Source organism: Scyliorhinus torazame, chromosome 10 (genome assembly GCF_047496885.1).
Source record: "Scyliorhinus torazame isolate Kashiwa2021f chromosome 10, sScyTor2.1, whole genome shotgun sequence".
NCBI lineage: Eukaryota > Metazoa > Chordata > Chondrichthyes > Carcharhiniformes > Scyliorhinidae > Scyliorhinus > Scyliorhinus torazame.
The window spans coordinates 226,262,743-226,288,990 of NC_092716.1; the positions used below are offsets into that span (position 1 = coordinate 226,262,743).

The 26,248-nt window shown below is 49.2% G+C and overlaps 1 protein-coding gene across 8 annotated transcripts in view; it reads right to left on the reverse strand.

The window, feature by feature from the left end:
- dennd5a (DENN/MADD domain containing 5A) overlaps positions 1-26,248 on the reverse strand; it is a 496,539-nt gene that overhangs the window by 215,568 nt on the left and 254,723 nt on the right. For all 8 annotated transcript variants that reach the window (XR_011933108.1, XR_011933106.1, XR_011933109.1 and 5 more), the window contains one exon: positions 21,634-21,849. Coding sequence is in view for 4 of the 8 variants with exons in the window: in XM_072466513.1 (XP_072322614.1) it covers positions 21,634-21,849 (216 nt within the window). In the remaining 4 variants the exon portion in view is untranslated. The remainder of the gene's footprint in view (positions 1-21,633; positions 21,850-26,248) is intronic.

Sequence of the window (26,248 nt, forward strand, 5' to 3'; positions counted from 1 at the left end):
CGCGAGGTTCGTGGACACAGTACCCCTGGATCTGCATTGAATGCGATCCGGACGCGAGGGAAATTGTTTGGGATGGGGGGGGGGGGGGAAATTTGGAGGGAACAGTGCCTTACAGTGTCTGGATGTACAAAGCTCTCCGTGCTCCCGGAGTCAAACAGGCACGGCGTTTCGTACCCATTGACCCGGACGGTCATCATCGAGTTCCTGAGGTGCTTGGGGCGTGACTGGTCGAGGGCGACCGTGCCGAGTTGAGGGTAGCCGGCGTGGTCGGAGGTGGTGGGGTGGTCCCAAGATGGCTGCCCCCGTCGGTCGCACGTGTCGGACGGCGATGAAGATGGCGGCCCCCGTCAGTTGCACGTGTCCGGCGGCGATGAAGATGGTGGCCAAGATGGCGGCCCCCATGAGTCGCACATGGCGGTCCATGTGGGAGAAGGCGGCCAAGATGGCGACCCCAGTGAGTCGCACGTGTTGGGTAGAGTCAAAGATGGCTGCCCCCATGGACAGCACGAGGCAGATGATGCATTCGGAGGGGGCGGTGCAGGCAGGCACGCAGCCACGCTCCCGTCCACTGCCTCTTGTAAAACTCCTCCTCCCAACCTCGGTTCCTTCCCCCCAACTTTCACCCCGGCTAGACCACTCGGACCCTGTTCTGCCAGGCTCCGATGGCCGCAGCCCCTCCCCCCACCTCACTCCCGTTCACTGGCCGGCTTAAACCGGCCAGCGTGGAGGACCCCGCCCGGGTCCCTTTCACCCTTGCCCGGCCCTAGGAAAGCCCAGAGATCCCCTTTTAGCACACAAACCCCGCATATCCACCTACACCCCAAAGAGCCCTCATTTCGAGTGAAAGTCCCATCTCTTCCCTTGTCCAAATATATACAACATTGGCTCCTTTAGCCCCTACACCCACGCGCAGTGAAACAAAAAAGAAGAAAATACAGTCATGAGGTTACATCAGCACATGGCCATTTCTCAATTTGTCAGTTCTGCCACAGTCCTTCTGCCTTCGCAAACTCCTCCGCTGCTTCCGCCGTTCCGAAATAAAAGTCCCTGAGCTTATAAGTCACCCTCAGCTTTGCAGGATATACAATGCCGCACTGCACCTTGCTAATGTAGTGTCCTCTTCACCCGCTTGAAGGCAGCCCGCCTCCTCGCCAGCTCCACCGTAAAGTCCTGGTATACACGTATACCAGCTCCAGCCCACTGCACCACCCGCTTTTGTTTGGCCCAGCTCAGGACCTTCTCCTTCACACTGTACCTACGGAAGCACAGAGTCACTGCCCTTGGCGGCTCACTCGCCTTTGGTACAGGTCTCCCCGACCGATGAGCCCGATCCAGTTCATATCGGGAGGGATCCTCCCCCAATAGTTTTGCCAGCACCGTGGCAAAATACTCAGTCGGCTTCAGTCCTTCAACTCCTTCGGGCAGCCTCACAATCCTCAAATTCTGTCGCCTGGATCGGTTTTCCAGGTCTTCCATTTTTCCTCGCAGATCCTTGTTAATGTCCATCACCTTCCGCATCTCCTTCCCCATCGAGGCAAGTTGATCACCATGCTGCAATAACGTCTCCTCCACTTCCTTCAGCGCCTCCCCTTGCTCTCGCACCTCCGCCACTGCGCTCGCCACCACCGTCATCACCGGGGAAATCGCTTCCTCCACCAGCGCACTCAAAACCTCCCTCATCTCCTTCCTCACCGTCTCCATGCATTTCGCAAACTGCTTTTCGAATTCCGCAGCCATCACTTGAGTTATTCCTTCAGCCGTAAGCACTGCGGCCTCCCCTGGTGCTCCAGCCTCCATTTTCTTTACTGACCCCGCGGTGACCTTTCCACTCCCCGATGGACTTTCAGCCGCTTTTTTCACTGCCGTTTTTTTTTGCTGGTTTTCGACATTCTTCTCCTCTGTGCTGTCTCCCGACTTTTACTGCCTTCGCTGGCCCTAGGACTGGGCGTTAACCCCCGACAATGCCGTTCCCGAACGGGAGCCCTCCAACGCGCGGCTGCCTCCCGCCCGCCGTCACCGGAAGTCCTCAAAGTGTCCTTTCTTGCCGCAGTCGCTACAGTTCGCGTTCCGAGCCGGACAACGCAGCCTGGGGTGCTGGTGCTGGCCGCAGAAATAGCAGGGCAGCCTCCCGGGTTGGGCGGGCAGCCGCGCGGCTCAGGCCTGGGGCACTATCTGGTCGGGTGTCCACGTGGGGGTCGCGTGGTCGGAGGGGAAAGCGTTGAGGCTCTGAAAAGCTACTTCTAAGGAGGTGGATAGTTTTACCGTCTCTTCCAGGTCGAGGGCGCCCTTTTCGAGTAGGCGCTGTCTGACGTAGTTGGACCGGACTCCAGCCACATAGGCGTCCCGGATGGCCAGTTCCATGTGCTGTGAGGCCATGACGTCCTGGTAGTTGCAGTTTCGCGCGAGTACTTTCAGGTCGCGTAGGTATTCTTCCAGCGATTCCTCGGGGCGTTGGCGGTGAGGAGATGCCGTGCGAACACTTCATTCGCCGGCCTCACATATTGCCTTTTCAGGATCGCAACCGCATCTACGTACGTGGTCGCTTCCTCGATCTGCATGGTGATTCTATGGCTCACCCGGGTGTGGAGGAGGCTCAGTTTCTGTTCCTCGGTGACGGAGGGTGAGGAAAAGGCGGTGAGGTAGGCTTCAAAACAACGGAGCCAGTGCGAAAAAAATCCCTTTGGCTTCAGCGGCCTGTGGGTCGAGTTCCAGTCGATCAGGTTTGAGGCCTGCTTCCATCGCGATGTTGTAGCTGATTAAATTGATGCGACCATCAATTCACAAGAGATGGAGAGTTGAAGTGAACAGTGGTTTTAATCAACTAGAACTGTGCCTGACTGCGACTGCTCTGCGCTGAGAGCCGCCTGCAGGGCAGCAGATCTATATACCTCCCCTGAGGGGGCGGAGCCAGGGGCGGAGCCCACAAGGGCACCAACATGATACAATGCAATGTAATGTAATACAATGGTCCATAGGTGGAGCCCACAAGGGCATCAACATAGTACAATGTAATGTAATACAGTGGTGAATGGTTGCCGTAATACATTCACCACAGAGTAAAAATTCATTATTGGAGGAGGGTCAATCTCAGTTGAGTGAGAATGGACATGTCGCAGGCTATTAGGCATCAAAGATTAGTAGCCAAAACTGTAATGGAACAATGGGCTGCCTTTAAAGATGAGTTTGTTCAGGTACATTTGAGGTACATTTTTACCATGTGGAAAGGTAGGATAACTAAAGCCAGAGCTCCATGGATGTTAAAAGGTAGTAAGATGAAGCAGAAAAACGGAATGTATGACAGATGTCAGATTGATAAGTGAGAACCAAGCTGAATACAGGAAATTCAGAGGGGGGATAAAAGGAAATTAGAGAAAGAGGGACAGAAAGTCAGAGAAGTGAATGACAGGTAACTTCAGAAACTTTATTCGAGAAGGGTGAAGGATGATTGGAAAAAAAAAAGTGGTGCAGCATGTTGGCTGAGGTACTAAATTACTACTGATATTCTGACTGATAATAAACTGGACAAGTCAGATCCCACAGTGAAACCTGGCTGGATAGATCCCAATTTCTTTTTTGGAAACCATGGAATTATGTTATTGAACACAGGAATCTGCCGATGAACAAAGGATAAAATATAGCACAGTGGTTAGCATTGTTGCTTCACAGCGCCAGAGGCCCAGGTTTGATTCACGGCTTGGGCCACTGTCTGTGCGGAGTCTGCACGTTCTCCCCGTGTCTGCGTGGGTTTCCTCCGGGTGCTCCAGTTTCCTCCCACAAGCCCCGAAAGACTTGCTTGTTAAGTGAATTGGACATTCTGAACACAGCGCATAGACACCAACCTTCAGCTGCCCTTTCAAATCTTCAGGGCTTCTCTCGAGCCCACTTTGTTTCAAGTCTGCTCCCTGCAGCGCTCTCTTTTTAATTTGGAGTTCACTGTTCTGTTCCATCCTCTCAATTTTGTTTAGCAGGATCTATTTCTGATCCCTGTCCTTGTCTTATACCCAAGACTATTTTCTGGGATCTGTTTTTGTCCCACTACCTTGTTTGGGACCCTCTTCTTGGTTTGGGACCTTGTCCCTGTCCCCCTCCCTGTGTCCTATTCCCTGGACATCTTCTCCGCAATGGTGCTCCTCATCAGGATCCCTAATCTTCAGTTTCACACTTTTCTGCTTCTTTTTATTTTGCGCATGTGAGCAGGGCCAGATCCCAGCCTAAAGAAGGTAAAAAAAAAAAGAAGTAATTTCACATGTGCGGTCATTTCCCATCTGGCACATGGGTGAAATCAAGAGACTGCACATGTGCAACTATCTCCTGGCACAGTGGGGAACTTTAGTCCCTGGTTTTCGAATGCCCAATCTACGACTGTCAATTAAGATATAGAAGTTTGTCGCAATGGAATCGAAGAATAATTAATGGCATACAAGGTGGCCATCAGCTCATCGAGTCTATGCCAATTCTCCATGAAGTTACTGACCATAATCTTCCAAAATTTTCTCGCCAACATTGAGGGCATTTAAAAGTTTATTGGATAAACATATGGATGATAATGGCATAGTGTAGGTTGGATGGCTTTTGTTTCGGTGCAACATCGTGGGCCGAAGGGCCTGTACTGCGCTGTATTGTTCTATGTTCTATGTTCTAAAATGTTTTGGATACAACGGTGTCAGAGAATTAGAGAATTGCAAATGTTTACACCTGTTGAAAAAAGCAGCTACAAGCCAGTCAGTCCAACCTTAATGGTGGGAAAGATTTAGAAACCATTATCTGGGACAAAATTAACAGACATCTGGAGAAGTGTAGATTAATTAAGGAATTCCAAAACGTTTTTGTGAAAGACAAATTTGGGTTTAATTAACTTGATTTGGGATTTTCATGAGGCAGAGAGAGTTGATGACAGTCTACATGGATTTGCAAAATAAGTTTGATTCAATGCCACACAATAGGGTTGCCAGCAAGGTTGAAGCTCATGAAATAAGAGGAACAGTGGTATCAGAGGTATAAAGTTGTCAGAGTGCCTGGAAACAGAGGGCAATGGTAAATGTTTTTTTGGACTAGAGGAAGGTATACAGTTGGATTCACCAGGAGTTGGTACTGGGGTCATTGGTTCTGATGTATATTGATGACCTAGACGGGAGTGTGCAGGTCATTTTTGTTTTGTTATTTACAGCACAGAATGATGGCATTCCGCCATCATGTCCACACTGGCTCCCAAAAGAGCTAACTACCTACTTCCATTCTCCAGCCCTATCTCTGTAGCCCTCTAAATTAATCACTTTCAAATATGTATCGGGCTCTCTTTTGAAACCTCCTATGGAATGTGCCTCCACAACTCTCCCCAGCAGCGCATTCCAAATCTGAGTGAAGATGTTTCTCCTCATCTCACTCCTCGCTCTCTTGCTGACCATCTTGAAATTGTGGCCCCTCGCCACTGACGTACCATCTAATGGAAACAGGATATCTTTCTTTACCTTGTCAAAATTGTTCATAATTTTGAACACTTCATTAAAGTCACCTCTTAATCTTCTGCTCCAAAGAGAACAAGCCCAATTTCTCTAATCTTTCCTTATGTCTAAAATTCCTCATTCCTGGAATCATTCTAGTAAATCTCCTCTGCACTCTAGGGCTTTAACATGCTTCCTTAAATAAGGTGCCCAGAACTGAACATACAACTCCAAATGAGGTCTGACCAATAATTTGTGGAGGTGCAGCATCAATTTCTTGCTTTTATACTCTATGCCTCTGTTTATAAACCAAAGGTCCTATAAACCTTCTTAACAACTGTTTCAACGTGCCTGGCCACCTTCAGAGAATTATGCACATGAACCCTGAGGTCCCTCTGCTACCATACACCCCTCAAAGTTGTACCATTGAGTCTATATTGTATCCCTATTTTTCTTGTACCAAAATGCATCACCTCACCTTTTGCTGCATTGAAGTTAATCTGCCAAGTGTCTGCCCATTTGGCAAACTTGTCAATGTCCCTCTGAAGTCACTCAGCATCATCCTCACAATTTACTATTCTCCCTAACTTTAGTATCATCTGCAAATTTAAAGATTTTGCCCTCAATACCCACCTCCAAATCATTTATATAAATCAGAAAAAGCAAGGGTCCCAATACTGAGGGAACACTACTTTCAACTCACCTCCAGTCTGAAAAATGCCCATCTATACCTACCCTCTGTTTCCTATCTCTCAGCCAACTTCTAATCCATGCTGCCAAGGACCCATCAATCCCATACATTTTCTATTTGCTAATCAACCTCCCATGTGGCACCATATCAAATGCTTTCTGAAATATTCAACATCCACAGCACTACCCTCACCCACTGCCTGTGTCACCTCGTCAACAACTCAATTAGATTTGTCTGACATGATCTGCCCTTGACAAAGCCATGTTGACTGTCTAGTATTAACTTAGTAATAACAGAAGGAGGCCATTCGGTCCGTCTAGTCCGCATCCGCTCTTGGAAAGAACTCCCTACTTAAGCTCACGCCTCCACCCTATCCTATTAACCCAGTAACCCCACTTCACCTTTTTGGACACTAAGGGCAATTTATCATGGTCAATCCACCTAACCAGCACATCTTTGGACTGTGGGAGGAAACAGGAGCACACGGAGGAAACCCACGCAGATTCGTGGAGAACGTTATTCCAGCCTAAGCCTCTCTCCTGCATTTGAGATACTCTTCCTTGATTTCTATTGCTATTATTAAAACAGCATGCATCATACACCTTTTTTTTCTTCCTTATTTTATCATCAATATCCTTAAGTCATCCAGGGTACACTGGCTTTGGATACCCCGTATTTATGTTTCATGGGTACGTAGCTCGCAACCTATTCATCGCTCCTGTGAAAGTCTCCCATTTTACATCCACCGTTTTATCCATCAAAATGTGTTTTCAATCAACCTGCTCCAGTTCAACTTTTAGACCCCTAAAATTTGCCTTTTTCCAGGCTGCGATCTTAATCCGTGACTGATTTTTATTCTTTTCCAACTTAATATTGAATTATATTATATTATGATCGCTATCTCCCAACTGCTCCCCCACGCTGACATTCTACACCTGCCCTGCCTCATTTCCTAGGACCCAATCCAGCACAGCTTGCTACCTGGTAGGACAGGGAATGTGCTGTCCCAGAAAGTTCTCCTGCACACACTGCAGGAATTCCTCCCCTTCTGTACCCCACATTCCACCCTTTTCCCAGTCTGCCTTAGGATAATTGTGTTCTTTGTTTGTTTCAATTATTATTAAGGTTGTACTGTTGCTACAAAGAACATGCAGACTTTTTACGAAATCAAAGTCAATTTATTTACACTACGCTATAAACTGTGAATTCTTAAGTATGCCGCAAAAGCTAAGTATTCGATCAAGTACAGAACTACTGAAAAACATGACAGCCCTCTGTACCAACTCACTCCAAAATCATGTGGACCACCGTGTGGGTTGCGAGATGTGGTGTCACTCCATCTAATGGCTGGATGCTGTAATTACACACTATTCTACATGGTCATTCATTCATACAAAGATGATATACTAGATATCATGACAAATTGAAATCCCCAACTATCACAACCTTATTGCCCTGCAGGTTTCCATAATCTGCCGACAAATGCTCTCTTCCACTTCCTCCCCACTATTTGAAGGCCTATAGTAAATACCAAGGTCACCTCTCCCTTCCTCTTTATCACCTCCAAGCATATGGAATCTAATTCAAGAACTGCATCTAGCTCAAGGGCTATGATACAATCTTTGACCAAGACTGCTAAACCTCCTCACTTTTTACCCACTCTGTTTCTACTAAAAATCTTATAACCCGGGATGTTAAGTATGCAGTTATAACAATAACAAAATAAACAATGTACATGAAACTAGAAACAGTGCAAAAGCGGTCTCCCTCCCTTACAGGTCCCACCTTTATTAACCCCCTACTCCAAGCTAAACTAACACCCCCTCTTCTGCGAACGATTAATTTTCCGCGAAGAAGTCGCCGAACAGTTGCCACCTTCGGGCGAACACCAACAGTGACCCTCTCAAGGCGAACTTGATTTTCTCCAAACAGAGAAAGCTAGCCATGTCCGATAGCCAGGTCTCCGACTTCAAGGGCTTTGAGTCCCTCCAAACTAATAGAATCCGTCTCCGGGTTACCAGGGAAGCAAAGACCTGAACGTCTGCCTCTTTCTCTTCCTGGATTCCAGGGTCTTCCGACACCCCAGAAATCGCCACCTCTGGACTCAGTGCCACCTTGTTTTTAACACCGTGGACATAAGACCATAAGACATAGGAGCGGAAGTAAGGCCATTCGGCCCATCGAGTCCACTCCACCATTCAATCATGGCTGATTTCAACTCCATTTACCCGCTCTCTCTCCATCGCCCTTAATTCCTCGAGAAATCAAGAATTTATCAACTTCTGTCTTAAAGACACTCAACGTCCCAGCCTCCACCGCCCTCTGTGGCAATGAATTCCACAGACCCACCACTCTCTGGCTGAACAAATTTCTCCTCATCTCTGTTCTAAAGTGACTCCCTTTTATTCTAAGGCTGTGCCCCCCGGGTCCTAGTCTCCCCTGCTAATGGAAACAACTTCCCTACGTCCACACTATCTAAGCCATTCATTATCTTGTAAGTTTCTATTAGATCTCCCCTCAACCTCCTAAACTCCAATGAATATAATCCCAAGATACTCAGACGTTCAAATGTATGTTAGGCCTACCATTCCTGGGATCATCCGTGTGAATCTCCGCTGGACCCGCTCCAGTGCCAGTATGTCCTTCCTGAGGTGTGGGGCCCAAAATTGCTCACAGTATTCTAAATGGGGCCTAACTAATGCTTTATAAAGCTTCAGAAGAACATCCCTGCTTTTATATTCCAAGCCTCTTGAGATGAATGACAACATTGTTATTTGCTTTCTTAATTACGGACTCAACCTGCAAGTTTACCTTTAGAGAATCCTGGACTAGGACTCCCAAGTCCCTTTGCACTTCAGCATTATGAATTTTGTCACCGTTTAGAAAATAGTCCACGCCTCTATTCTTTTTTCCAAAGTGCAAGACCTCGCACTTGCCCACGTTGAATTTCATCAGCCATTTCTTGGACCACTCTCCTAAACTGTCTAAATCTTTCTGCAGCCTCCCCACCTCCTCCATACTACCTGCCCCTCCACCTATCTTTGTATCATCGGCAAACTTAGCCAGAATGCCCTCAGTCCCGTCATCTAGATCGTTAATATATAAAGAGAACAGCTGTGGCCCCAACACTGAACCCTGCGGGGCACCACTCGTCACCGGTTGCCATTCCGAAAAAGAACCTTTTATCCCAACTCTCTGCCTTCTGCCTGACAGCCAATCGTCAATCCATGTTAGTACCATGGGCCCTTATTTTACTCAGCAGTCTCCCGTGAGGCACCTTATCAAAGGCCTTTTGGAAGTCAAGATAGATAACATCCATTGGCTCTCCTTGGTCTAACCTATTTGTTATCTCTTCAAAGAACTCTAACAGGTTTGTCAGGCACGACCTCCCCTTACTAAATCCATGCTGACTTGTCCTAATCTGACCCTGCACTTCCAAGAATTTAGAAATCTCATCCTTAACAATGGATTCTAGAATCTTGCCAACAACCGAGGTTAGGCTAATTGGCCTATAATTTTCCATCTTTTTCCTTGTTCCCTTCTTGAACAGGGGGGTTACAACAGCGATTTTCCAATCCTCTGGGACTTTCCCTGACTCCAGTGACTTTTGAAAGATCATAACTAACGCCTCCACTATTTCTTCAGCTATCTCCTTTAGAACTCTAGGATGTAGCCCATCTGGGCCTGGAGATTTATCAATTTTTAGACCTCTTAGTTTCTCTAGCACTTTCTCCTTTGTGATGGCTACCATATTCAACTCTGCCCCCTGACTCTCTGGAATTGTTGGGATATTACTCATGTCTTCTACTGTGAAGACTGACGCAAAGTACTTATTTAGTTCCTCAGCTATTTCCTTGTCTCCCATCACAAATTACCAGCGTCATTTTGGAGCGGCCCAATGTCAACTTTTGCCTCCCGTTTGTTTTTAATGTATTTAAAGAAACTTTTACTATCATTCCTAATGTTACTGGCTAGCCTACCTTCATATTTGATCCTCTCTTTTCTTATTTCTCTCTTTGTTATCCTCTGTTTGTTTTTGTAGCCTTCCCAATCTTCTGACTTTCCACTACTCTTTGCCACATTATAGGCTTTCTCTTTTGCTTTGATGCATTCCCTAACTTCCTTTGTCAGCCATGGCTGCCTAATCCCCCCTCTGATAACCTTTCTTTTCTTTGGGATGAACCTCTGTACTGTGTCCTCAATTACTCCCAGAAACTCCTGCCATTGCTGTTCTACTGTCTTTCCCACTAGGCTCTGCTCCCAGTCGATTTTCGTCAGTTCCTCCCTCATGCCCCTGCAGTTACCTTTATTTAACTGTAACACCTTTACATCTGATTCTACCTTCTTTCTTTCAAATTGGAGATTGAATTCTACCATATTATGATCACTGCCTCCTAAGTGCTCCCCTTACTTTAAGATCTTTAATCAAGTCTGGCTCATTACATAACACTAAGTCCAGAATGGCCTGTTCCCTCGTGGGCTCCATCACAAGCTGTTCCAAAAAGCCCTCCTGTAAACATTCAATGAATTCCCTTTCCTTGGGTCCACTGGCAGTATTATTTACCCAGTCCACCTGCATATTAAAGTCCCCCATGATCACTGTGACCTTGCCTTTCTGACATGCACTTTCTATTTCGTGGTGCATTTTGTGCCCCTGGTCCTGACCACTGTTAGGAGGCCTGTACAGAACTCCCATTATGGTTTTTTTGCCTTTGTGGTTCCTCAACTCTACCCACACAGACTCGACATCATCTGACCCTATGTCGTTTAGTGCTATTGATTTAATTTCATTCCTAATTAACAAGGCAACCTCGCCCCCTCTGCCCACCTCTCGGTCTTTTCGATAGGTTATGAATCCCTGGATGTTTAAATGTCAGTCCTGAACCCCCTGCAACCATTTCTCTGTAATGCCTACCACATCATACCTGCCAGTCACAATCTGGGCCACAAGCTCATCTAGCTTGTTCCGTACACTGCGCGCATTTAAATATAGCACCTTTAATTCTCTATTGACCGTCCCTTTTTGTTTTCTTAGTGTGGTGGACCTTGGTTTACTGAGCCTTTCCATACACGGTGTCATATTTTGTGGGATGGGGACAATCGTAACCACTCTTGAGTTTTGTCTGTTCGTGTTTTTTTGTATTCCTAAGCAGCTACGTTCCCCGCTGATTACTTCACCTCTTGGTTCCCTGACTTTCCCTTCCCCCCCCAATCTTTAGTTTAAAGTCCTATTGACCACCCTATTTACTCTTTTCACCAGAACACTGGTCCCAGCTCGGTTCAGATGGAGACCATCCCAACGGTATAGGTCCCCCCTGTCCCAAAACTGATGCCAGTGTCCCATGAAAAGGAACCCCTCATTCCCACACCACTCTTTCAGCCACGTGTTAACTTCCCTTATTCTTGCCTCCCTATGCCAATTTGCACGTGGCTCGGGCAGTAATCCGGAGATTATGACCCTTGAGGACCTGTTTTTTTAATTTGAATCCTAGCTCTTTATAATCTCTAAACAGGTCCTCTTTCCTAGACTTGCCTATGTTGTTGGTACCGACATGGACCACAACAACTGGATCCTCCCCCTCCCTCTCCAGTATCCTTTCAAGCCGGTCAGAGATGTCCCGCACCCTAGCACCGGACAGGCAACATACTATGCGGGACTCTTTATCCTGCTCACAACGGATACTATCTATCCCCCTGATAATAGAATCCCCTACAACTACAACTTGCCTATTTACTCCCCTCCCCTTGAATGGCCTGCTGAACCATGGTACCTTGGTCAGCTGACTCATCCTTCCTGCAACCCTGCTCGCCATCCACACAGGGAGCAAGTGCCTCATACCTGTTGGACAGAGTCAAGGGCTGAGGCTCCTGAGTTCCTGACTGCTGGTTCCCTTTACCTGCCTGACTTGCAGTCACACCCTGCTGTCCCTGGCCACTGGCAGGATTTAAACTACTTACTCTGACAGGTGTGACTGCCTCCTGAAACACAGTGTCCAGGTAAGTCTCCCCCTCCCGGATGTGCCTCAGTGTTTGAAGCTCAGACTCCAGCTCATCAACTCTGAGCCGGAGCTCTTCGAGCAGCCAACACTTACTGCAGATGTGGTCGCTGCAGCTCGCAATGGGATCTGCCAGCTCCCACATCAAGCAGCTCAAGCACATCACCTGACCAGCCATCACTAATTAATTAATTTGTTTAATTTAAGTTTATGGTGGGGGCAGCTTCAGCTAATCAGACACTACCCTGCACTTTTAACTGAAAAACAGCACAATTAGATTAACCACTTACCTTTCCTGGTTACCTCACTGCACCAAACTACCAAATTCTCACTGTCTGTATCTCTCTCACTCCGGCTGTGTCTCCTTGACCTGCGCAATGCTAATAATATAATATAACAATGCTAATAATAATATAATACGGCACTTACCTTACCTGGATCTTATTATTAGGTTAGAGGAGGAGGGTGGGTGGGAGACACTACACGTGTAGTGTCTCGGGTTTCCTCTCCACCAGAATTTATTGGTTTGGGGGGGGGGGGGGGGGGGGTCGAAAAAATAAAACAGAAACGTGTTTTTTTAAAGGAAAAACCTACCTCCCAGAAATGCCTTGCGCACCGCTCCCGCCGAAATCCAACGGCTGCATGACATCTGCAAACTCCTGCCAAAACACCCCAAGCTTTCGGCATGTCCAGAACATGTGGACATGGTTCGCTGGCCCTCCTGCACACTTTGCACACCTGTCTTCCACCCCAAAGAATCTGGTTATCCGGGCCACTGTCATGTGAGCCCGATAAACGACCTTGAATTGTATCAGGCTGAGCCTGGCACATGTTGCGGACGCGTTGGCTCTACTCAACGCATCCGCCCATAGACCATCCTCTATCTCTCCTCCCAGCTCCTCTTCCCACTTGCGCTTCAGCTCCTTGGTCTGCGTCACCTCTGACCCCATAAGTTCCTTGTAACTGTCAGAGACGCTCCCTTCTCCTGCCCACCCTCTGGAAACTACCCGGTCCTGAATCCCCCTTAGCGGTAGGAGCGGGAATGTTGACACCTGTTTACGTAGGAAGTCCCGCACCTGCAGATACCTGAATTTGTTTCCTCTCGCCAACCCAAACTTCTCCCCCAGCGCCCTCAAATTCGGAAAGCTCCCCTCTGTAAACATATCCCCCATCCTCTCAATCTCTGCTCTCCGCCATATCCGGAACCCCCATCCATACTTCCCGGGGCAAACTGGTGATTAATACAGATTGGGGACCAGGCCGATGCTCCCTCTGCTCCCACATGTCTCCTCCATTGCCCCCAGACTCTCAGGGCTGCCACCACCACAGGGCTGGTGGAGTACTGTGCCAGCGGGAAGGGCAGAGACACAGTTACCAACGCCCCCAGACTGGTGCCCTTGCATGAAGCCGCCTCCATACGCTCCCACGCCAACCCCTCCCCCACCACACACTTCCTGATCATGGCTATATTCGGCGCCCAGTAATAGTTGTTAAAATTTGGCAGCGCCAGCCCGCCCTCTCCCGGACTCCGCTCAAGCATTACCTTCCTTACTCGTGGGGTCTTGCCCGCCCAAACGAAACCAGTGATCACTTTGTTGATCCGTTAAAAAAAGGAACATGGAATAAAGATGGGGAGACATTGAAACACAAACAGAAATCTTGGGACGACCGTCATCTTCACCATTTGCACCCTCCCAGTCAGTGACAACGGAAGCGCGTCCCACCTCCGAAAATCGTCCTTCATTTGGTCTACTAGTCGTGCCAGATTTAATTTATGCAGCCGGTCCCATTCACGCGCCACTTGAATGCCTAGGAATCCCCACCCACTCCGGTACCAGCCCCTAGAGGCTCCCAGAGCAATTGCCAACGGCTCTATAGCTAGTGTGACCAACAGTGGGGAGAGGGGGCATCCCTGTCTCGTTCCCCGGTGCAGTCTAAAATAGTCCGATGTTGTCCTATTCGTCCGTACGCTTGCCACAGGAGCCTGATATAGCAACTTGACCCAGTCAATAAAGCCCCGCCCAAATCCAAACCGTCCCAGTACCTCCCACAGATAATCCCCTTCTACCTGATCAAAAGCCTTTTCTGCATCCATTGCGATCACTACCTCTATCTCCCTACCTTCCGGGGGCATTATGATCACATTTAACAACCTTCTAACATTGGCCACCAAATGCCTACCCTTAACAAACCCAGTCTGGTCCTCCCCAATAATGTCCGGAACACAATCCTCAATTCTGGAGGACAAAATTTTGGCCAGCAATTTGGCATCCACATTCAACAGGGATATCGGCCTGTAGGACCCACACAGCTCCGGGTTCTTGTCCCGTTTCAGAAGCAGCGAAATCGTGGCCTGAGACATCGTCGGGGCAGTACCCCTCTTTCCCTTGCCTCATTGAACATCCTCATCAATACTGGCCACAATATCCCAGAGAACTTTTCATAAAAACTCCACTGGGTACCCGTCCGGCTTTACCCGACTGCATGGCCTTCAGACCCTCCACTATCTCTTCCAACCGATCGGGGCCCCCCGCCCTTCTACCAGCTCCGCGTCCACCTTTGGGAAATTGAGCCCCTCCAAGAAGTGCCTCATCCCCTCCAGCCCCGTCGGGGGTTCTGACCTATACACCCTACTGTAGAAATCCCTAAACGCCTTATTCACCCCTGCTGAATCTCCAACCAGGTTCCCATCTCCGTCATTTACTTTCCCTATCTCCCTGGCTGCCTCCCTCTTTCTAAGCTGCTGTGCAAGCATTCTGCTGGCCTTCGATCCATACTCACAGATCACCCCCCCCCTCGCCTTTCTCAGCTGCTCTACTGCCCTCCCTGTGGTTAACAAGCTGAACTCCGCCTGTAGCCTCCGCCGTTCCCTTAAAAGCCCTGCCTCCGGAACTTCCGGTGACGGCGGGCGGGAGGCAGCCGCGCATTGGAGGGCTCCCGTTGTGGAACCGCATTGTCGGGGGTTAACGCCCAGTCCTAGGGCCAGCTATGGCAGTAAAAGTCGGGAGACAGCACAGGGGAGAAGAATGTCGAAGACCAGCAAAAAAACGGCAGTGAAAAAAGCGGCTGAAAGTCCATCGGGGAGTGGAAAGGTCACTGCGGGGTCAGTAAAGAAAATGGGGGCTGGAGCACCAGGGGAGGCCGCAGTGCATACGGCTGAAGGAATAACTAAGGTGATGGCTGCGGAATTCGAAAAGCAGTTTGCGAAATGCATGGAGACGGTGAGGACGGAGATGAGAGAGGTTTTGAGTGCGCTGGTGGAGCAGGCGATTTCCCCGGTGATGACGGCGGTGGCGAGCACAGTGGCGGAGGTGCGAGAGCAAGGGGAGGCGCTGAAGGAAGTGGAGGAGACGTTATTGCAGCACGGTGATCAACTTGCCTCGATGGGGAAGGAGATGCGGAAGGTGATGGGCATTAACAAGGATCTGCGAGGAAAAATGGAAGACCTGGAAAACAGATCCAGGCGACAGAATTTGAGGATTGTGGGGCTGCCCGAAGGAGTTGAAGGACTGAAGCCGACTGAGTATTTTGCCGCGATGCTGGCAAAACTATTGGGGGAGGGGGAGGACCCCTCTCGATATGAACTGGATCGGGCTCATCGGTCGTGGAGGCCTGTACCAAAGGCGAGTGAGCCGCCAAGGGCAGTGACTCTGTGCTTCCGTAGGTACAGTGTGAAGGAGAAGGTCCGGAGTCGGGCCAAGCAGAAGCAGGTGGTGCAGTGGGCTGGAGCTGGTATACGTGTATACCAGGACTTTACGGTGGAGCTGGCGAGGAGGTGGGCTGCCTTCAACTGGGTGAAGAAGGCACTGTACATTAGCAAGGTGCAGTGCAGCATTGTATATCCAGCGAAGCTGAGGGTGACTTATAATCTCTGGGACTTTTATTTTGGAACGGCGGAAGCAGCGGAGGAGTTTGTGAAGGCAGAAGGACTGTGGCAGAACTGACAAATTGAGAAATGGCCATGTGCCGATGTAACCTCATAACTGTATTTTCTTCTTTTTTGTTTCACTGCGCGCGGGTGTAGGGGCTAAAGGAGCCAATGTTGTATATATTTGGACAAGGGAAGAGATGGGACTTTCACTCGAAATGAGGGCTCTTTGGGGTGTAGGTGGATATGTGGGGTGTGTGTGCTAAAAGGGGATCTCTGGGCTTTCCTAGGGCCGGGCAAGGGGGAAAGGGACCCGGGCGGGGCCTCCACGCTGGCCGGTTTAAGCCGTCCAGTAAACGGGAGTGAGGTGGGGGAGGGGCTGCGGCCATCGGAGCCTGGCAGAACAGGGTCCGAGTGGTCTAGCCGGGGTGGAAAGTTGGGGGGAAGGAACCAAGGTTGGGAGGAGGAGTTTTACAAGAGGCAGTGGACGGTAGGAGCTGGAGACTGGGGGGGGGGGGGGTGGTTACAACTCTTGGGTATCATGTACGGTACTCTTTCAGAGGGTGGATGGCGTTGAGTGTAGTGTTGGGGGGGGGGTTGGATTCTTTAAGTAAATGGTGACCATGGGCGGTCCCAGACTCCTTTTTCTTTTTCTCTTTTGTTTTCTGTTTCCACCGTGGGAGGGTTTGGTTTATTGGATGCATATATTGACAGGTGGGCCGTTGTTTGGGGTGGTGGAAGGATCGGATCATTGGTATTGTTAAGGGGATTGATTTTGTATTTGTTACCATTTACTGTTGGTGGATGGGGTGTAAATGTTTGAAGGAAAATGTGAAAATGTAGAATAAAAAAAATATATATATTTTTTTAAAAGCCCTGCCTCCGGGGTCTCCGCATACCTCCTATCGATCTGTAGTATCTCCTTTACCAGTTGGTCCGTCTCTGCCCTGTCCACCTTCTCCCTATGGGCCCGCATCAAGATCAGCTCCCCTCTGACCACCGCCTTCAGTGCTTCCCAGACCACCGCTGCTGAAATTTCCCCTGTGTCATTGACCTGCAGGTAGTTCTGAATACATTTCCTCAGCCGCTCGCACACCCCTACATCAGCCAAAAGTCCCACATCTAATCACCAGTGCGGGTGCTGGTTACTGTCTTTACTAACCTGCAGGTCAACCCAGTGCGGAGCATGGTCCGAGATTGTGATCGGCGAGTACCCCGCGTCCACCACCCCTGCCAATATGGCCCTGCTCAAAATAAAGAAATCAATCCGGGAGTACACTTTGTGCACGCGAGAGTAGAAGGAGAACTCCTTTACCCTCGGCTACCCTCAAGCAATTTCTGCTTCCAGTTCCCTAATTTTGTTCACTATACTCCGTGTATTTACATACATACAATTTAACCCTGCCAGAATTTCTTTATTACCCTTTGGGAGGCGACCATTTCTTTGTTCCCTGTCAACACACAAGCCTTCCCTCACTTTTCCCATTTCCCCTCTTTTGCCTTCACTGGTACTTCTAAAACTAGGCCCATTAGTCAACCCACCCTCTTGCGTTACAGGTATAAACCCACCCCCACTACACTATTTACTCGCTCAGCCAGAAGATTCGGCTCAGATGAAGCTCATCTCTTCTAAACACCTTTCCCAAAACTGATCCCAATGTCCCAAAAATCTAAACCCCTCTCTTCTACACCATCCCTCAAGCCATGTATTTACCTCCCTGATCTGCCTTTGCCTAAATGGTGAAGCTCATGGCACAGGTAATATTTCTGAAATTGCTACCCTGGAATTCCTACGTTTCAACCTACTCACTAACTCCTGAAACTGGGCCTGCAAGACCTCAAAACTGTCCCCCCCTGCATGAACCAAAACCTCTGGCTGTTCACCCTTTCTTTCCAGAAGTTGGTCCAGTGAATCCATTATGTCCCGACCCCTTGCATCCGGGAGGCAGCAGACCATATGGGACTCACGATCTTGGCTGCAAACTAGATTGTCTATCCCTCGAACTATTGAGTCACCCACTATACCACATTTCCAATCTGCCTGCCAGCCTCCCTCCCGCTTTCCAGAGTAGCCTCAGGCACCATGGTACAATGGCCTTCCCTCGAGTCATCCGCACCTGATTCAGTCGTCTTCTCATTTCATTAGCATCAACATTTTCATACCCTTTAGCCAGCTCCAAGGAGTCCTGGACCTGCTGTCTCTTTTCCTTGTGACAAATGGTCACCCACTCTCCTGCCATGCCGACAATCCTCCTTGCCTGCCTATCACGATGTATATTACAATATATTACAAAAGCAAAGAAGTTAAGGTGGATCTTATAAATCACTAGATCCATTGGCAGAAGGGTCAAGAACAAGGAAATCCAGATTTTAGGAGATTGGCATAACACAAAGCTCATCACGCCACCTACTTTAGGTATAATTAGCACTACAAATGCAATAAAGAAGGTTCACATGAAAGATATTTGTGAAATGTGCACTTCATGTACTGAATTTTCGATATAATAATTTTTAATTTAATAATCTTTATTAGTGTCACAAGTAAGCTTACATTAATACTGCAATGAAGTTATTGTGAAAAGCCCCTGGTTGCCACATTCCGGCACCTGTTCGGGTACACTGAGGGAGAATTCAGGATGTCCAAATTACCTAACAGCACTTCTTTCGGGATTTGTGGGAGGAAACTGGAGCACCCAGAGGCAACCCACGCAGACACAGGGACAACGTGCGGACTCCACAGACAGTGACCCAAGCCGGGAATTGAACCCGTGACACCATGTTTCAGAATGGTACATAATCGATGTGCAACTGGTGACCTGCATTTCACTTGTGACCTTGAAGTTAGTTTGCTGGGAATCAAACCTGGCACCTGGAGCTGTGAAGCAACAGTGCTAAAAACTGTGCTATCGTGCCGCCCATATATACAATTTTATATAAATACAAGTATCTAAATATATTCGGCAGATGAGGTGATTAATAGACAATTAAGAAGATACTTAAATGTCCCACATGAATGCACATTCTTCCTTTAATGGTAAGTTGTCCAATTTGGCCACTAATCTGACACTATTTGGGTGACATGCAATGAGCACCCAGGCAGCCCCTGCTGCCATTTAATGTGCCGTCATAGCCTTTATTTCCTGGCATAACTTCATATATAATGTAGGTGAGTTTTAAACAAGGGAGCACCTTGCATTATGAAATTACTGCAGGAAAGAGTTTATTTTAATGTGCAATGGATAAAATAGAAGAAATTATGTATACAGGTACCGGGCCCTTTATCCAGTTCCCAAAATCCAGAAGGACCTGGAAACTGGCCATTTGAAATTGGCGCACAAATCCTTTTATCCTTTATTTAATTCTCCTCATTATGTGATATTTTGTTATCTTGGTTTCACGAAAAGCTCTACTGTCTCCAGCTGTCCACTTCTTAAGAAGCGATACTGACAGATGACCTTGTCAAAAACATTTGGGAGTATTATTTCTATTACAATCGGTGATGCTGGTTGTGTGAGGGATTCTAGGAAAATACTGGCAGAATGCCTTTAACTTCTTCCCATCGTTGGTCAGATTTCCCAGGGACAGCTGGGGCGGAGCAAAAAGGGCCTTCAGGCCAGTGGCAGGTATCCAATTCAGGGTCTTTGAAAGGTCATTAAGTATGATTTTGTGCATGGACCTTGTGGAGCTTCAGCGGCTCACCAACTATAATCATAAGAGAGGAAGGAGGCGATTGTTTGCAACGTTAATTTTCATACTTTATTTTATGCATTATATGGATAGGTATAGGACTCAAAATCCATAAAATCCCCAAATGTGGCACATGTCCAGTCCCAGGCTTCCCAGATATTGGGGGGGGGGGGGGGCGGTTCTCCAGTCTCCAACGGCGAAATCACATTCAGCGATCGGGCAGAGAATCCACGCTAGCGCCAAGATCGGGGGGCAGCGCCGCATTTGCGATGCCCCGCCTCTTCCCAAAACAGCGTACTCAAATAGTACGCCTCACGCCACATGGGCGGCCTCAGGACGTTAGCTGAGGCCCTCCCCCCGATGCTCCGCCCCCGACCGCCCATGTTCCCGACAGCGTGGGTCTCTCATGCAATTTATTCCCGGGAACTCGGCGTGGCGGCTGCGGACTGAGTCCAGCGCCACCACAGTCGGGGGAAGAGTTGATTTGCGGGCAGTGGGGGCGTGGTCTGGGGATGGCGAGCCTGGCTAAGGGGGGGGGCACTATTTGGCAGGCTGGGTCCGCGCGAGGCAAGCACCATGTTGCACAGCGCGGCCACTGCAGGCCGCCGCCTTGCGCATGCGCGGCCCACAGACCCGGCGATTCTCCAGCCATATCGGCAGCTAGAGCCAGGTGCTCTGCTCTGCTTGCCTGCTAGCCCCCCACCAGACGGAGGATCGGTGGCCATTTTGCGCTGATATTTTGGTCATAAAATGCCACCGTTCCCACGCCGGTGTAAGGACATAATCTCCAAATCGGAGAATCCAGCCCAGGGTGTCCAATACCCCTATTTCAGTTTTGGCTAAGGCTGGATAACAAAACAGCTCAAGAACACCATGGTTGCAATAAATATGGAGGCAGGAAATGTCCATGGGTAAAGCTGTGCAACGCTGAAAACACCGTTTGAACTTTGAAGAAGAACTGCTGCATGGGTGAAGATGACAGATCAATTTGTCATTCCAGGATATCCAAATTTGCAGCATGCTTCAAAGGTAGAAGAAGTAAGAACTTTAGTGCACAGTTGACATTATTGCCACTGGCAGTGCCATCCTATGATACATCATAGCTGTAGATATTCTTGCAGAATGTAACACAGCTGTCAGTGCTTTCCTGGTAATTCTGTCCATCCCTAGGCAAAGCTCCTCCGATAAACCCAGATAGGTGTGCTCTACTACTAGAGTACAATCTTCCTTGGTGTATTCTCTATTTTGCTTTACCTGGATGGCTCGGATGCGTAGCGTTGAATAAAGAAAACAAAGTTTTGCTAACAAACAAAACTATAAATTTATTTAAACTACTAACTAAGATTTGTTCACATTCCTAAAGTAGAAGGTTATTATATAAAACTATGCTATCTCTAACTTACAGAACTCTCAAGTATACAACTGCTCTCAATGCCTGACCCTCTTCCAGCTGTCTCCTAACTCTCAACTTCTAGAATTCTCAAGTCCATCATATATATATATATGACTGTTCTGTGATTTCCTCTAGTGGTATGAATCATTATCATCATTAACTTGTTAGCCCTTTACATCACAGTCAATATACATATCATGACATTCCCCAGCTGTATTGTACATTCATTTTTTTCATCCGAAAAGTAGTTTACAAAAATAGTGTGTGAAAACATGTGGCCTCAAAGCCTCCCGTGCAATTCAGTGTTGACAAATGGGGAAAAGTTGTAGCCCCTATCTGTAAAAACTTTTTTAAAAAGCAAGTCCTATTTAAGAGCCCCAGTAATAGAATTATCTCTCACCACTTTCAAAAGAGTGATAAGGGCTAGAAAGGAGAAAAAATGGAAGGATAAAGAATATCTGTGAAAACAAAAATCCAAAATTCCTTCAATAACTATAAATTTGTACGCATTCCTCCAAGTCCTACTTAGATATTTAGCAAACAAGCATTTAACTCACCTTATCGAAATTCTGCATTTGTTCCCGGTTACTGAACCAAGATTCCTTGTCCTGGTTTGGCTGAATTACAAACACCTCATAATCTGCAAACATCTGAGTAAAGCGATTAGCAAAGATTTCTCTGATCTGAATGTTAAGCTGATGAATCTTCAGCTCCTCCTCATCACAGTGAACCTTCAAATCTTTGTTACTTCCAGCTTGCTCTCTCACGTCCAACTGCAACAATATAACAGGCAACAGGTCAATCATTCCTTAGGTTTACCACACATTGCCTGAAGGGATGAGGAAATCCTTGAAGCTACCTCTACATCATTGCTGAAGATATTTGTTACTATTTCTGATTATGCAATTATGCTTATTGTTGAAATCATATTAAACAATAACTTTTATTCAAAAGACATTAATGCACAAAACTCGTGGCTTAACAATACATTTACTACAGGTTAAGCATCCCTTATCCGAAATGTTTGGGACCGAGTGTATATCGGATTTGGAATTTAATGGATTTTGGAATATAATGTGCATGTGAGGCGCGTTGGGAACTGCGCATTTGTGACGCGCGTTGGGAACTGTGCATGTGCGGTACGTTGGGAGCTGCGCACGTGCGGCGCGTTGGGACCTCGGTCAAATGCTGCCTTGACTATCACTTTCACTTCACATGTAGGAAATTCCAGACTTATAGGTTTTTTGCATGCTGCCAGCCCCTGCACTCCTACAACCTTGGCAACTCCGAATCAGAACAAACAAGGAAGTGACCATCTGACATGCGGACATCCAGAATTGTCCAGTGATCCATTCAATGATCTAAAGGTCATAAAATACCCAATGGAGTTTGAATTAAACAGGAAACCAAACAATTAATGAAAATGGCAGATAGAGGCTACAACATTTCATTCAATAGGAACCTGACTACCTTTATTTCCCACTAAAATCCAGTAATTTAAAATGAGATTGTTGACCAACAAACATCAATAGAGGAACAGAAAATGCTGGAAATACCCAGCACGTCAGACAGACACTTTGGAGAGAGAAAGTAAATTAACCTTTTACAGCACAAATTTTATAAATTGGCCCCATGGGCCGCAAGACCCACCCCCTTAAAGGGGCCGCGCTACCACACAAATCATCTTGCTGATGCTTTCCAACATGAGAACGGTGAAAACCCCGCAAAACGTATTTGGTTAGTTGTAAAGCACTTTGGAATATCCTGAGATAGTGCAATGTGCATTATAAATTCCTTCTGATTAACCGTAAATATAAAAGCCAAAGGGTGAAACATAATCAATGGAATTTTCCGTTCCTGAGACTAAGTGTTGAGGCCCGCGGCAGGATTAGTGGACTTCTACAACAGCGAAACTGACGTCGCACCTGGACCACTTCAGCGACTGTTGAGGGGCTAGCACTGGGCCACATGGAACACAATCGATTCCAATGAGAAACGGTGCGGATTCTCCGGATTCGCAATTGACACTCAGGAGGCTGACAAGCTGCAGCCGCATATACACGCTTCACTCCATAGACAACACCATCCCAGCCAACAAGTTAGCAGCAAGCTTCACAGGCGCCGTGATTGAGATGCTGCCAGACGTCATGGAAGAGACGCAGGCCACCCTGTCCCTTACTGCAGAAGGAGGCTTCTAGCTGCCGCCATCCGGCGTGCCTGGGCACAGGTGGCAGAGGCAGTAAGCGACATGAAAGCATCATCAAGTTCCGTAAGAAACTGCACAACCACCTCAGGGCGGCCAGGGTGAGTAGGCAGCACTGTGCCTCAGGAACCAACTCCTGTCCCACACACTTGTAACGCTATCCCCACTTTCCCCCGCTACCTGGAGGGCGGCTGAACCCACACCTTGCACCACATGCTGGCACGCAGACCGGCCGCCATTTCCGGGTGCCTTGGCCACTGAAACCACCAGCTAGTAACCCACTGGGCTTCATGCGTCGGACTGTGCAACACTGGGCACTTTCTGTTTCCGCCCCACCCTTCCCCATCCCAGGAGAAGTGCGCCCATAACCACCGGGAGCGGGAGAAGACTGGAGGGGGACCGCCGAACCTGCAGCCCCTCACCGCAGCAGAGCAGCGGGCCCTGGACATGGTCGGCATGCCTTACGAAAGGGCAGTCACCGAGGTGGTGATCGGCCTTGGGCAAGAAAGTGAGATCCCACTGACTTGCGTTTCCCTAACGTCACCCTCACCCCCACATCACCCTCACTCCCACACCCCCGCTCCATACACCCACATCACCCCCACTTCCCCACCCGGTCCACGGTCTAATCATGCATCATGTCTTGTGTTTTGCAGGACTTGCTGGTGATGTCCCCTGCCCTCAGCCAGAGCCAGAGACCCGGGTGCCGAGCAGCAACGATGATGATACCATTAACCCAAGACCCAGGACACAATTTCTCATCACAACTGTCCCAAACACCCTCCACCATGCCAGAGACACTCACCTCGGTTGGGCACTTTAGTGGAGGCTCCTGGGACACTATCTGGGGCTCACCACATAAATGCTTCGGTGGTAGGAACTCCCAAGGGCAGGTGTCGGAGGGCAGGCCAACCCCAGGGACTAGCTGGGTTTTGGGCTTCTGGAACGGACCGCCCCATCCATTGTGCAGATGCAGTAGCAGAGCCAGGGACTACACGAGTGGTTGTCAGCGAGCATCCAGCACCTGCAGGCGCAGGTGGAGGAGTCCAGCAGTATACAGGAACAGGAGGTAGTGCTGCACATGCGTGCAACCCAGGCCAGCACCGTACAGGTGGCTTCTACGTGGAGGGTTTTGGATCCCTCCCCGCCCGCCTTGTCCCTGGTGCATCTGGTGGGCAGGATGCACAGGGCAGCACCACGCCACCTTGGACACCCAAGCAGCAGCCGGGCCCATCTAGGCCTGGTCGCCCCAGAAGAAGGCCGCAAAAGGGGACCCAGGTCACAGGCGGAAATCACAGCAGGCCGCCTCCGCTCCTGATGCACCGTTTGGGGAACCACCTAGACCTAAGCATTAGGGTCCGCAAGGTCATAAAAGTAGACATCAGTTAATTCAGCATGAGTGCAGGGCGAGGGCACAGTTTTGTGATAGGGGCTAAAGTATTTATCTGTACATATGTTTCCACATTAATTGCCGGTGCGCAATGTTACAACCTGCCTCAGTGCTCTGACAGAAGGGTGCATGGGGTGGGCTGGTCGGGGCTGGATGCAGAGGGGGTGCGGGTGGGGAAGGAAGGGGTGAGAATTGGGCTGGGATGCGGTGTCCGTACTCCTTGCCAGTCCCCCGCCCTCCCAGGCGATCAGAGCATCCCGTGAACATTGGCCCTGGCGCACACATTGTGCAGTCTCTCATGCCGGCCGGCCCCGTGTCCTGCCAATTCTCACCCTCTCCATATCCTCCTCATCAGAGGAGGCCTGCCATTCATCCTCCTCCTTCAACACGTCGCCCCTCTGTTGCGTGATGTTGTGGAGGACGCAGCAGGCCACCACAATGTGGGCGACCATCCCAGCACATACTTGAGGGCCCCTCCAAAGCAGGCCAGGTCCCTCCAGAGCGGCCCAAGCACCTGAACCGCGTCTTCAGGAGGCCATGGCACTGCTCCATCATGCTCCTGGACGTGGCATGCATATTACTGTAAGGGGTCTTTGCATCGGTCTGTGGCATTCAGATCGGCATCATCAGCCACGACCGCAGTGGGTAACCCCTGTCACCCAGGAGACAGCCCATGATCGCACCTCTCCGTGTCCTACTTCCTTTCTCTCCCTCATCAGCCACGGTGCCGGTTTCCTGATTTTTAAAGGCACAAGTGAACCTTGCCGTTGGAAATTTGCCCCAGTGGTGTCGGAGAATCGCGGAGGCAGCAGAGAAAACCAGGTCAGGCCCGCTAATGATATGCCGGGTCAGAGAATCGCCGGGGGGGTGGCGTGAATCCCGCCCCTGCTGGTTGCCGAATTCTCCGGCACCGGATATTCGGCGGGGGCGGGAATCGCGCCGGTTGGCGGGTCCCCCATGCGCGATTCACCAGCCCGGATGGGCCGAAGTCCAGCTGCTAGAATGCCTGTCCCGTCGGCGTAGATTAAACCACCTACCTTACCAGCGGGACAAGGCGGCGCGAGCGGGCTCCGGGGTCCTGGGGGGGGGGCGCCGCCACGGTGGCCTGGCCTGCAATCGGGACCCACTGATCCACGGGCGGGTCTGTGCCATGGGGGCACTCTTTTCCTTGCGCCTTCACCACGGTCTCCACCATGGCGGAGGCGGAAGAGACTCCCTCCACAGCACATGCGCGGGGATGCAGTGAGCGGCCGCTAACGCTCCCGCGCATGCGCCGCCCGGAGATGTCATTTCCGCGCCAGCTGGCGGGGCACCAAAGGCCTTTTCCGCCAGCTGGCGGGGTGGAAATTAGTCCGGCGCGGGCCTAGCCCCTTAAGGTTGGGGCTCGGCCCCCAAAGATGCGGAGGATTCCGCACCTTTGGGGAAGCGCGATGCCCGACTGATTTGCGCCTTTTTGGGCGCCGGTCGGCGGACATCGCGCCGATACTGGAGAATTTCGCCCCCAGAGCCTCATTATCAATGTTGAGAACTTCTTTAATGTTCACTTCCTCCAGCTTATCAACGGCATCCAAGAGTGTTC